A 13,932-nucleotide genomic window follows, 5' to 3' on the forward strand; every position below is an offset into this window, starting at 1 on the left:
CCATTACTGTACCTTGTTTTAGTACTGTACCATTAAAATTTTAATTGAAGGCAAAAAATTATCTCATAATACAGCGTAAATGTTTGGAAAGAGGATCTTTGAAAATTATAGTACATTCAATCTCCTCCAGACAGATATGTAGTGAAGACTGGACAAGAATTAATACTAATGAACAATGGAAAACAATAAGAAGTTTTGAGAACGTAAATAATCTTGGTTCTTTGAATAATGTTGGTTCCCTACAGAGGGGCCTACAGTTTTTAGTCGTATAGTATATTGGAGAGTATAGCTATGGCTAATTGGTTTAAAGAACAATTATTCAATATTCGGTGTTTATTATCATTCTTTTCTTGAACTATTTCCGTATACTTGTCAACAATTATGATGGATCCCAGTAGTGACTACATATTACTCTAGTTTCCAAGTATTTTATGCGGTTGATGTTTTCCTCTTAACCTGTCAGTTTAGTGGTGGGTTAATAGTAACTCATTCTGAATTTCACGAAGTCCTTAGTCTTCTGGACTGCTGGTTGAGTGTGTATAGTGTCTAGAGAGATTAATTCATACCTGTAAAAACAGGTAGTTTGGCTCTCCACCTGGCAGGATATAATATTGGAGCCCTTCCTTTCTCAATTATAAAGACAATCAAATGGTGGCCTTTATTGGTGCTCACAAATGGAGGAGTACTCTCCAGTTTTGACAGATAAGTTGCCTACAATGATACAGCTAATTACTGTACTGTTAAAATGTTCAGTTATATGGGGCTGCAAGCACCTTAGAAACAGTGGAATAATTTAGCCTCAGCCAGATATGCACCATTAGTAATAAACAGCTTTACATCCGTACAAATGGCACTGCAATTACACCAGCTTACTAGAGCTTTTAGATTTTTTTACTTAGCATACAGAAGAAATACAATACCGTACTGTATTATGAAGTTGCAAATATTGTATTCTAAAAGATTCTCAAGTCCTAATAACATTTCAAGTCATTTATCCACAACTGTTAAGTATTAAGAGACGTTCCATACCTGAACAAATCCTATACCAATGGCAATGCCACCAAGGATGGTTACATTTTCTTCCACATCTCCTTTCAGTTTATCAAAGCATCCCTCTTTGTTGATGTCATTCAGCTGGAAGTAAAAATGTGAATCAGTGAAAAATATTTGATCAGAGAAAACATGAGAAAAAAAATGTAATACATGCTATACATTAATTTTCAAACTAAATCACTCATCACTTACGAAAATCATTCTTCATGTTATGCATACAATATTATATTCCTAGAGCTACACACTTACATCTTTTAGTAATTACTAAGTACAAATGCATATGTACAAACTGAAGAAATTGTACAGAGGAATTATAATTTAGTGTACGTATAATGTAACTATTTTCTGTTCTGTAATGTGTATTGCAGTATTTTGTATGAGGATCAGCATACAAGTTGCAATAAAGTACACACATTTTTCAGGAATCAAGTAATGTTCTGCACCTTTCAGACTGCACAGAGTATTTCAAATTAAGGCCAAATACTGTATTATGAAATGCTGATAATTAGTAAGAATTACAGTCATGAATTACAATTTTTTGTATATTAATCTTCCATCTTAAAATTTAATGCTACTTTAAAATCTGTGTACTGTAGCCCTAAATCCAACAAGGGGGTAGCCAATTTTTATAATAAACAATAATTCCAATAAAATTAGTTGAATATTTTTTTTTTTTCCATACAGCAAAATCCATGGGGGTGCAATTCAAATTGAAATTTACATCTGGAGTAACATATCTGTAAAACAAGGAACCATACACAAGTTCAGCAAGTCATTCGTAAAGTTAGGGGAGCTTACTTTCTTCATCTGTATTTTTTCTCTCACTTAATTTAGCCTATTTCTCATTCACACTGTAGTGATAGAATTTGAGGACCCAACCGATGGCAAAAAAGTGTGCTGGCTGACAGCAGACAAACGCATCATGAATATCAAGAGGAACATTGCAAGCGAAATTAATACACTACAGTAGAAACCAACTGATGCAATGTATTCCACCACTAGTTTCCTGTGACTCAAAATACTCATTTTCGTCATTAAATAAGTCGGCAACCATCCATAATCGTGTTAAGGCAACTACATCAATGGCCAGACCAGGTTTAGATGTGCAGTATTTCCTGAGAGATTAATGAGGATGGCATTCACAAACTTTGAGCATATTAATAGTGGTGGCAACTGTGCCTCTAAGATGCCCAGTCTACCATAAGACTGGATGAAAGAAACTTCTGTGGCTGTTCAGAAAGAATCTCTGAATAAAATCTACAAGAGGAAAGGTCTCCAGCTGTGCTTCTTGAACCTGATGGGCATTCTCCGTAAGAAGTTATCAGCCACCAGCTCTTTTAGATGAATGGTAACTTGGTGCCCAGATATTTTCCATATTTAAGGTAAATTTTTAGTCATAAACCTGGGGTGTAAGACATCTATCAAGAATGGTTATAGACATGCTTATTTAGAGAAACAGGAGGCTGATTGTTCATGAAAAGGAATAGATCAGATTTGACATTAAATAATTATACCCAAACTAAGTTATTCAGCTGAAAATTAATATAGTGCTACCAGTAATAAAATAAACACCTTTTAAGCAAGACTCAGCAACATAATTAGTGGTCCAATCTCAAATCTGCACCATTTGGCATATGAGCAACAGCGCTTCCTGTGCTTATATGCCAGAGGGGCTTAAGACTAGGCACTTAGCTTTCCAGCAATGATATCCACGTATTTTGCCAAATCAGCAACACGAAATAGAAGTTCTTCTGGAGCAATCTCAAGTAATGTATAGTAAAACCACACACACTAACAGAGTAATGTGGATCTTAGCCAGTTGGTGCGCTGTTGTCAACAAAAAATAACGATTTTGACGAGTTGATTTCACTCTAAATTTCAAAGGCATTTTCAGTTCCTCTACACACAGGTACGTACAAATGTTTCCCTGCTAATACTTACGTGCCATTTTTTACAGTATTCACTGATTGTGTCATCTATATATTATGATAATGGTTAATACTAATATAAGTCATCTATCAATTCTGTTGAAAACTCATTTTATTTTTGGAGGAATATGAAATGCATATTCCAGTTTGCATGTTACAGTAGTCCTAATGGATAAAAAAAAAAAATGTAAATCAACACAGAGTACAGTAGTTACTGAGCAGTAAATAAAGAACATCTGAAAATATTAATCTTCTATATTTTCAAAAGCATATTTGTATATATTAAACAATATTTACCCAACATAGACATTTTTAAGCTGGTTATACGAATTTAAAGCTTTATGAATACCAGTGGGCATGCAGACATTTATATTTATAACTAATATAATTATACATTAAACTGATGCTGCAACAGGTTTCCATCCCAACTCAGAAAAAATTAGGGACTAAGCTCATATTTACCCCTTTACCGTACTCATAATATATTTACCTTCGCTGTCTCAATATTATATGGAGGGGATAAATAAATTTTGTTAAGAATTTGACTACTGAATAATGGGATACTCAATAATGAAAAGTTATCAAGAGGAGTAAGGTAGAGCATTAAAACATAAGAGAATCATGATTTGGTTGAAAAAGATTTCCTTTTTAACAAGGCACTGTTGTTTGCATTAAAATGTCAAAAGGACATTTAGTTTTCAATTCACTTGCATTAATTACTTAAAGCCATTTGTATTTAAGATTTTGGAAATTTCATAAAGAACCGCTTTACCAAATACTTAAAATCATTACATATTTGACATCAATGAAGGGGAAGCGGATTGCAGTTTTTCATGAAAAGCATGTCATAGCAAATTCACCAGTCATATCCTTTCAAAACAAATACCTGAATATCTAACATGTATCTTGCTGAAGTTCTGTTTGCAGATTTCAATCTCTGAAATTATCCAGGTTAGAAAAAAAAAAATTAATGGACTAGCAGTTTGCAGAACCTTGATAAACTTCATAATGTTGAAGACTTATCCTGGGCTCTACAAAACATATACAATAAACAAAAATGCCTTACTTACAAAAATACAAGTATAGTACTGTACTCGTTAGCAGCACAATAAAGATCCCAGGTGCAGTCATTCACAGCAGTAACCTGCCTATGAAGCTGAATTACACATACACTAGAGTCATTTACCCTTGGGCACTAATAATACAGACAGTTCTAAAATAATTAGTCCTTTACTCAGAACTAAACTATGTACCGTAATAGAACTTTTTTTATTCACATAGATACAAAGATGCAATATGACGCCAAATACTGATCTCACTTCTGATGCAATGAATACAGACTAGCACTGAGGGAGGTCGCGGGAGAGACAACCGTGTGATCAGTCAGAAATGCAGACTTAAGGGGTTAAGGGAAATTGATAAGTGAAGGGAAGGAATTAAAAATGGACTATAAACTGAATGTCCATTCAGCGTAACTGCACGTCAGTGATCTTGCTTCTCAACAAATCTCCATCCTCCAATACCCACTTTAAATACTGGTACCAATTATCAAATCAACAATTTCTTGATATCTTATATCAACAGTCAAGGCATCTTACTTGTATCTATATTATGAAGACCTATAAAAATCTTGGAACAACAGCTCAATCGTGAGACGCTTTGTGGGAACTTTCATAACTTACCTTCTGTGAGAAATTGAAAATATTCCTTCCACAACCAGAGACATGTTCCTTGCAGCAAGCATCAGGTACGCCATTGTATTCTTCTCCATATGGAGTGGAGGTCCAGTCTTCATAGTTATTTGTGCCACAGCAAGCATGCTGGAATACAGAGAAACAAGCTAAAACCAAAAAGATCTAATGAAAATTCCTGTAATTGCGTAATTACCACAATTAATGTTTTCTTAGGACTCATTTTCAACTGTAGCCAGTTAATGCACCTATATACAAATAACAAAAAAAGTAATTCGTTAAGTAAATAATCTTTATTAATTTTCCTAAACCACTGATAGTTCACAGAAGAAACGATGCTGGAGTTTAAAACAAAGGAATACTCTAGTATAAAAAAAATATAGAAATATACTCTGGCATCCAAGTATGTAATAAAAAATAAAATTCCTCCACAAAAAAGGAATGGGGAGCAATGACAAAAATGCAAAACATAATTGAAATAAAGTTCCATTTTCAAATGCCTACATAGAAACTAAAGAAAATGTTTCACCACTGTCTCATGATCAGTAAGAAATATTTAATATAAAAGCAATTTGAATTTCATGAAATGTACCATATGAAATTAGGGCACTTTCACGACTTTTCTTTTTTCTTCTTGGCCTGACGATTTAAGTACCATCACATCTAACGTAAAAATGTACTAGCATAATGACAAATTTATTACGATTTGAAAATTGTAAGCTAAACAAAATACAATTATGGACTCCCCACTGGGCTAAAAAGATGTGCTACAGTCAATAAAAATATTACTTATCAGCAAGAATCTGAATTGTGGCACAGCACTGATTCTCAATTATTCTGTGAACCGACTTTTATCGTTAATCCTTACTAAGGCTCACTTGTACGTAAGAGGCAAAACTTACATCGTGCTGGATGACATCCCATGTCTTGATAACTCCAGGTCGCAAACGGTCATAATTGTGCATGGACTTGAGCATGTTCTTGTGCAAGAAGACTTCAACATCATTACGCAAGATGTACGATGCAATGCCAACACCAAGTTGCACAACAAAGATCATACACAGGAGGACCACAAACTGAAACAGCAGTAAGAGGCGATATTAACAAAACCAGCTGACATACATCCTTCCATATTCACAGTGACAATCATGAGTAAAAAATGTCAGGTGAAGGCAGAGTATGGTCTCTTGTTCCCTAAAAACACGGTCAAATAACCTAATCTGCAAGAAAGCAATGTCGGGTCATAATTAATGTTATCAAACAATGAACTTCACATGCAATATCATATCATAACAATTCCTCTGGCCTTACACCCACTATAGCTGCTGCGTAATACTGGGTCCTGGAATTTTTGCTTCAGAAATGGGACTCCATTCAGTTGCTAAAATCCAGTTTTATTCTGAAGCACTATTAAAGACACTGGCTCCTATAACCATAATAGATTAATTTACTCAGTTCTGGCTATTAGTAAGGCATACAAGAGCTAATAAAACTGAACTCATTATGCTTTCTCTTGCCTAGCCACAATTCCTGCCTCCTTTCTTCAATCTTGCTGTCCAATCTCTCTAACGATTACTTCTCGCAGTTCCACGTTAAGATCCTTGCACTTCATCTCCGTTATTTTCTAGATCTCTTTACCTTGCTGTCCAACCACTCCAACTCCCTGTTTTCACTGTTTAGCACTAAATAGCTAAAATAGCTCCAGTGCTTGGCTTGACAGGCGAAATTTCATAGATCAATTTTTGTCACAGCATTTTTGCAAAGGAAACAAAAAGCTTCAGTAGGAATTTCAAAAAGCTGTTAAAAAGCCATTATTCAGTTTCTCAAATAGTTACAAAAAGGTCTTACGTGCTTTTGTGATTACAGGTGCTTTACTTTTGTTTCTTGATGAAATACTATGCTTAAGCAAAGGGTGTAATTAGAAATGGCACACTCGGCCCCACAGATTTTACTGCTATTTCCGGGCCGGTCCTTATGAGTCCAAACGTCCTTTGTACATTCACCAATTAGCATCACATGGTCTTCCGGCAAAACAAATTATTGTAGATAGGCGATTGTAAATATGACGAGCGTAAGGTATCAACAACAAATCTCCCCACCCTCGTAGATGTGACATGCAAAGTTCTCGTTTATAAAACAACCAAAGCATTAGATATTTGATAAAGGATTCAATCATAAACACTATTCTATATTTTACGATTTTTACAAGTAATATTTAAGTTCTATCTAAATGGGCCCTGCATGGTACAACAGAACCTATACAGTACTGGAGTGACTCTCCAGTTTTTAACACAATCGAATAGCACGACCGCCTCGAGTTTTTTGTGGATCCAGACTACTAGCATGATTCTCCGCTAGGGTTCTTTGTGGTTCAGGACTACTACTACTTGGCTAATCACTATCTGGATCTGAGCTAGTACCATCATTCGTACTGTCTTCGTTCAGACTGCTGTCCTCGCTTGTACACCGAAGATATTTGTAGTTTCTTGGGGTGACTTTTCCACCAACCGATACCCTGTACCATGATCTTTCTTAGACCGTGCCCTGTACTTCCCTGATGACACCTCTTCGATGACCTTTCCTTTCCTCCTCACCTCTTCTCCCGGGCCTGGCTTCATACGGATATATCCCGGATTCAGCATTTTCAGGTTTTTACTACTACTGTAATGGTAAGCCTATTTACGAAGTTTTCTTGCCTGAATTTCAGGCACTCCATCTACTAACTTTGGTTGAAGTTGTTTTTCTGTGACTGGTACCGAAGTCGAGCACGTCATCTGAAACAGCACTGTGCGACAGCGAGTTGAATCCTCCAGTTTGGATATTTCTTCACTCTAGTGGTGCTGATAACGGGCCACAAACAACTCCCCCTTGCTTTTTTTAACTACTCTTTCCTAACACCCACAACTATATGCTTGATGATTGTAAGGGGATGATTTTAAAAAGTTTGAAACACCACTTCTTTGCTGGTTTGGAATTTACTTGATGTTAACTGGGAAATGCAATCTGTTACCATAACGTGCAGAATTCCACACCATGCAAAATTATTTCTGATCTTACTTATAGCAGCTTGCGCCTCTGTACTCTCCAAGGAGTTAAAATCAAAATATGAAGAATAATAATCAACTATAATCATGTAACTGCACTTTTCAACACGGAAAATATCCATATCAACTTTAACCATGGTCGTGATGCTTGATTTTGACTGCGCCTTTTACAAAATTTGTAAGAAACAACACAGTTCAATTCTGGACACATACTGGGCCAATACAAAATATCACGACTATACTTGACAGTGTTCATCTCTACCATTATGAGCATAGTGAATCTGCTGCAACATATATGACAAATATTACCAACAATGCAAGGACCCCTGAAGATCACACCATTTTCAAAATAAGTTCATCCACAATTTAAAATATGGGCTAATAATTTCCGAAACATTTTAACGATGAGCGGGCCAACCACTAAGAATGATCTCTTTCAAAGTTTGCATAACTTCCACAGTTTTCTGTCTGTATACCTTGTAATCTTCCATTTGTTACAGCAATATTTTCAGACTTAAGAATGCTACTCATGTCCTGAAACATGGCTATTGCTCTTGATTTATCTGCTCGTGAAATAGTTTGGTAAATAGTCCCAACTTAAAGTATCAGCAATGAGCATCTTATTTCTTAGCTTGTATTGAACGTTAAGGTATCCAGAAGTTTATAATTCGTTCATATCTATTCCTGCTTCTCGGATTTCCCGATTATAATATTCAGTCTTTTTTTTCTTACTGAATATTATAAAGTACTTGTAGCGGTTTCTAATTATTCTATATTTTTCCTTTGCTCTTTCAGTCTGTAACCTTCACCATGTGTCCTCTTTAAGTCTCTATTTTTCGCGCTTGAGTCTTCGAATCTCAATCCTGAACTAAAGTGGTTTGTCCCGAATGATTATGCATCTCTCTTAACGACCACATATCATATTCACTTTCATTTACCCGATTATAAACACGGCTTGCTCTTAATGGGTCAGGGTTACCACGATCACAAGGAATATTAATTAATATCTTCATTTATTCTCTGGTTCCATTCATTAGTAAAAACATGGTGAAAAAAACCGATATACTTCTGAAACTTAGTTTCTTTTACTACGCTGTATTTCAGTAGTGGTATTCTAACTTTTGCAGCAATCATGTCAGTCATTTGTAAAAGTATATCAAATTTCTCTATACAGTAAACCCCGCGTATTCGCGTTCTCATGATTCGCGGACTCACTCTCTGTGGAACATATCTAGCCATTATTCGCGGAAAATTCGCCCATTCGTGGTATTTTTCACTGAAAAATATTCACTAATTACTGTATTTTCATATAATTTTCATAAATAAATGCACTTTTTGTGATAAAACTATTAAAATACTCAGGTATATGCATTTTTACAGGGTTTTTCTGTGTTTAAACTATCAAAATGGGCAGTTCTAAGTGTTTTTAGAGGGGTTTTAAGTATTCGCGGATTTTAGCTATTTGCGGGGGTGTGGGACGCATCCCCCGCGAATACGGGGGTTCACTGTAGACACATCTACCTACCCGGGTTCTCTTTGTAATTCTAAGATGAGACCAGCTGCTTATAACAAAGAGTTCCGACTCCTGCCCCAGGCCTACCTTCTCTCTGAATGTCAAAGAAAGTGTGTGTGTACTGTGTACGAGGCGTCGCTTCACTTATCTTAGCAGTATCAGAATCATGTTTCAACAACCACTAACATAGCAAGAGAGACCCCATCTATTAAATATTCAATCTGCAGCGTTTTGTTGCCAACAGACTGAATATTTATAAATGCATATTTATATCCATGATCAGCGTTAACTGCTGCTCCCGTTTCTTCCGCACCAAAAGCTTTGCAGTTTCTCGAGTTCACCCGACGTGCGGTGCCTTGTCTTCTCCGTCTTGTGTAATTCATCAACTTTATTTCACTCTTTTGTTAGGTGATTACCACCAAAACAGCCGCAGACTCTATCCTCTCTCTTTCTGCAGTCCTTCTACATATGCCCATAACTCTGACAGTAGAAGCATGCCAGCCACGCGAGACCTATCACGTAAGCTTTAGGTTTCCCACTGTAAGGCAACCTGATCACCATTCTCATCTATATCCTTGCGAATCTCAGGTTAACATTCCCCTGACACCAGGGATAAACTTTTGAAAGCGGTGTCTTGTGGTTCACTCGTTTTCCCACTGTGGTCCCCTATGTTTGCAAGGAACAACTACATAATCTACTCTCGCTCATGAGAATTCTTTAAAATAAAATGTTACAAACAGGTCGGTTTTTTCCCCACCAGGTACATCCACTACAAAAGAGGAAAACCCCGAGAGAGATAACACCTTAAAAAAATAGTGGATGTTCTGTCTAAAGTAATTATCAGATACTTTGGCCTTTTACTCCTCTTAAGGTTAAATTCCAGAATTTGCAGGGCAGATGAGTGGCCGCAACATGTTGCTCCCAAGACGCTTTCATTCAGACTACTAACGAAGTGACGGAGGAACTGTTCCAAGTTAAGGCTGATTTGCATTATAACACCACGTCACGTCAAAATACGTGAGAATTTCTTACATGTAATCAAATGGGCTTGTTCACACCATCACATCACGTCACCTCAAGCACACGGCACCCACCGTCACTTCACGGCACGTTTTCTTGGAAAGAATCTTCTGACGTGACGTGACGGTGCTTATGATGCAAGTTTCTTACCGTTAAATCTATGAGTCGCTGAGGTTGGACACGAACTGAACTGAACGGGATTGTGATGGATAGTGTGAATACAAGGCACGGCTGATGGGACGCTGACGTGACGTGGTGGTATAATGTGAATCAGCCTTGAATCGCACAACAGACAAGGGTTCTTTATAAACACAGAAACTACAAATTTGAAATACTTCTTTGAGCAACCACTAGATGGCGCCACACACAAAAAATGAATTTCCTTTAAACCTGTAATCAACGCTGGTAAATACCCACCCTAAGCACTGAGTACAGTGAAACAATCATATCATCCCAACAGCAGCGGCTTTCCAGCCATACGCTCAACTGGAAGCGAGAAGGAGAAAGAAATGACTCGCATCTTACCGTGACGACCATGCAGTGATTCTCCTTGATGGCACCGCAGCATCCGAAGAAGCCCACGACGAAGATGAGGACGCCGACGGCGATGAGGATGGAAGGAGCCGAGAGATAACTGGAGGAGATGAAGTCAAGGTAAGTTCTGTAGCTGGCCTCGATCACGGCGCCCACGATGATCAACACACACCCGCTTACCTGTCGTCGGGGGAAAAAAAGAGAGAAAATGCGTCAGATGAGGTTACGGAGGGTCAATTGATAGTCTTTTTTTGCCTTTAAGAAGTCAAAGAACATGTTTTTAAAAGGTTCGAGTTGAGACTGTCTTCATGTCAAAAGTGAGCCTTCAAGCTGTCTAATGCGTCTCACAATTTAAATGCATCCCTATCCTTAAAGGAGGAAATTTTCTATCAAGGTCAAATGGGTCTTCAAGAGGTGTCCGATTGCATTCAAAATATAAGTGTCGGGTTAGAGTCAAATCAATGGCTTAGGCATCATATTCAACAGGCTCATATGCAACTTCCCAAGGTCCACGAATATCTCAAGAAATAAAATTAGTACATTTTTTTTTCTAGGGACGCTGTCTCCTTTGGGGTGCAAGCGAAATCCCAAAAAGTGTTCCCTGTAGAAGAAAAAAAATCCTTTCAAGAAGGAAAATGTGTCTCCAAGGCGTAACATGAGTGTCTTAAAAAGTCCAAATGAATGTGTCTAAGAAGGCAGTGATTACTGTTAAATGGCCATCTTCAAGTTTATGGGCTTTTAAAAATGAATTGAGTTAAGAGAGAGCTCCCTTGTTTAGGATATTCTGAAAATACCAGACAATCTGTGACTATTCAGTACGTGATACCATCTTACACTCGAAACGCCCTACTACCTACAATAAACTCTATATAAATCACAATGTAAGAAAATCAGTCAATCAGTGTTTTAATTTCAAAGATTTGCTTTTACCAAAGTTCTAAAATTAAATTTTTTCGGTAAATGCGTTACGTCATAACATATTACACAACCAGTAAGCTATAATCATTCAAAGTCTCTGCCAAAAAAATAAAAAAAGCCTTTTCTTTCCTCTAACGCAGAATGAAATAAAATTATAAACAAATACAACCGCCGTCAGCAACCTGACTGACTGGCACAAGCACCCAACTTCAGACAGCAATTATCAAACTTGGGAGCAGATCGAAGAGCCTCGCCTCGGAGAGCAAAGCAACAAAAAGCCGAGTCGGAATTGCCTATGACTTCCGGATTAGGGAATGGCATCCAGAGCTTCTCGTCCTTATTCGAGGAACACTTTCCAGGTCACGATGGAGGTGACTCAACACGAGCAAAATCACAGAGGGATTTATCACATAGGTCCGTCCCTCTAATCATATATGACGTCAGGATCGGGAGCTGACGTCAGCTTCTACGAATGGCTGTTCAGTGTAATAGTTGCAAAATGAGCTGTCAACAGAGTTCATAAGGAATACTGGTTGAAAAGTGGAGTAGTGAGGATAAGGAAAAAGTTAAATACTGTACAGAGAGAGAGAGAGAGAGAGAGAGAGAGAGAGAAGCAAAGGAGTGCTGACGAGGTAACTGTAATGCAGTTCTGTAAGAACGTAAGACCGACAGTTAGGGTTCCATCCTAGCATCAGCAGCTGAGAGAATGAATGAGGCACTGGGTCATGTCTGGTTGTTCTCGACGACATGTTTCTCTTGACAGAAGTTCTCTTTACTGAAAATACGACGCATGAGCAAGTATCTATTCTAATCTTGCAAGTCCACATCTTCGTCTTTAACTTCTTTTTCCATAAAGATACCAAATCATGAGATGAATTATTACTAATCCCTTTCCCCATATCTGTGCCCGACGAAACCATCTAACACTATCTTCGTTTCTCCAAAGACTTTCCTTACATCTCATTTCAGCAGCTTTTTTTTTGCCCGTATGCCGACGTATTACTATCTGGTAGCTTCCTGAAAAAGTGAAAGTATGAATTACGGCCCACTGCTACCTATTTCTTGCCTATTCCTCTCGGACAAATCTCTTCTTATATTCCTTAGAACATTTCCCTAACTAGACAGTAATTCACCAACTCTTTGAGTTGTTGATGAAACTCCCAGTGACCAACTGCTGACTGAGAAGAAGGCACTAAGGTTACACAACAACCAAAAATCTGGTAGGCTTGGCATCGTATCCATGAAAGAAAAAAAAAAAAAAAAATAGAAATTGTTCACATGTAAATAAGGCAAATGAATATTCCTTTTTCATAAGTTCTGGGGGTACACCAACCCCATAAAATGCCATAGAATATGAAGCATGGCGCATCAGGGACTTGCATTTTTCACTTCGATTAAGTTTGAATTCAGACTCGCTGCCCTGTGATTCATTTCCAATTTGTAAAGGGAAGGAACCTATGCATGGGTTGCGATGTAAGGGGCATAATTAGGCGGTCATATTTTCTATCTCTGTTACTTTTCTCATTCCTCCTGACACTTTATTTGTAAATATATCGTGTCGTAATGAGCTGAAACAGTTTATCTGTAATAAAAAAAAAATCATTTCCTAATGAACCCTGTTTGTTATTAACAGTAGCAACACAGTAACAACAAGCTTTCTCATCTCGCTAACATCGTGAAAACCGACTGAGTTTGTGTGAGAACCTTAATTTCTGTCCTTACCAATTTCAGTCAACACCTTACAGTATAATTATATTAGTCACTCTGTGAGACTGCCGGCACAACTGTCATGTCCAAGGTTCTTTTTTTTTTTTTCACTTACATTCCCACAGACCCATTCTTCAGTCACGTTCAAACGACGAAGGAAATCTAAACAGATTCATTCTTCATAGCTAACATGGACACCATACCGGCATCTTCTCATTTCCACATAGAATTCGCTCATACAAAATTTACTCTCTCTCTCTCTCTCTCTCTCTCTCTCTCTCTCTCTCTCTCTCTCTCTCTCTCTCTCTCACATCATAAATGGAATAAGACTCTATACAGTTCACATGCTATCTTTCCCCTCTATCTGCAGACCTAGTAAAAATATCTTGACTTGCATACAATGCAGCCTCTAACAAACAGCGTCTGTGCTTGCGTACAAGTGTTTCTTATATTATATGAGCAGGTGAGAAAATTAACAGCACTCACAGTAATGCTCATTTAACTAACGTTTTTGAAAGCATCAG

General features: G+C 37.4%; 1 protein-coding gene across 1 annotated transcript in view; it reads right to left on the bottom strand.

Moving 5' to 3' along the window:
- LOC136853383 (CD63 antigen-like) overlaps window positions 1-13,932 on the bottom strand; it is a 579,498-nt gene that overhangs the window by 7,637 nt on the left and 557,929 nt on the right. The window contains exons 2-5 of the mRNA XM_067128829.1: window positions 10,775-10,963; window positions 5,575-5,748; window positions 4,664-4,801; window positions 1,030-1,134 (exon numbers count right to left, since the gene is read on the bottom strand). Of these exons, the coding sequence (XP_066984930.1) occupies window positions 1,030-1,134; window positions 4,664-4,801; window positions 5,575-5,748; window positions 10,775-10,963 (606 nt within the window). The remainder of the gene's footprint in view (window positions 1-1,029; window positions 1,135-4,663; window positions 4,802-5,574; window positions 5,749-10,774; window positions 10,964-13,932) is intronic.

The sequence above is a fragment of the Macrobrachium rosenbergii genome, chromosome 27 (assembly GCF_040412425.1).
Source record: "Macrobrachium rosenbergii isolate ZJJX-2024 chromosome 27, ASM4041242v1, whole genome shotgun sequence".
In the NCBI taxonomy this organism is placed as follows: Eukaryota; Metazoa; Arthropoda; class Malacostraca; order Decapoda; family Palaemonidae; genus Macrobrachium; species Macrobrachium rosenbergii.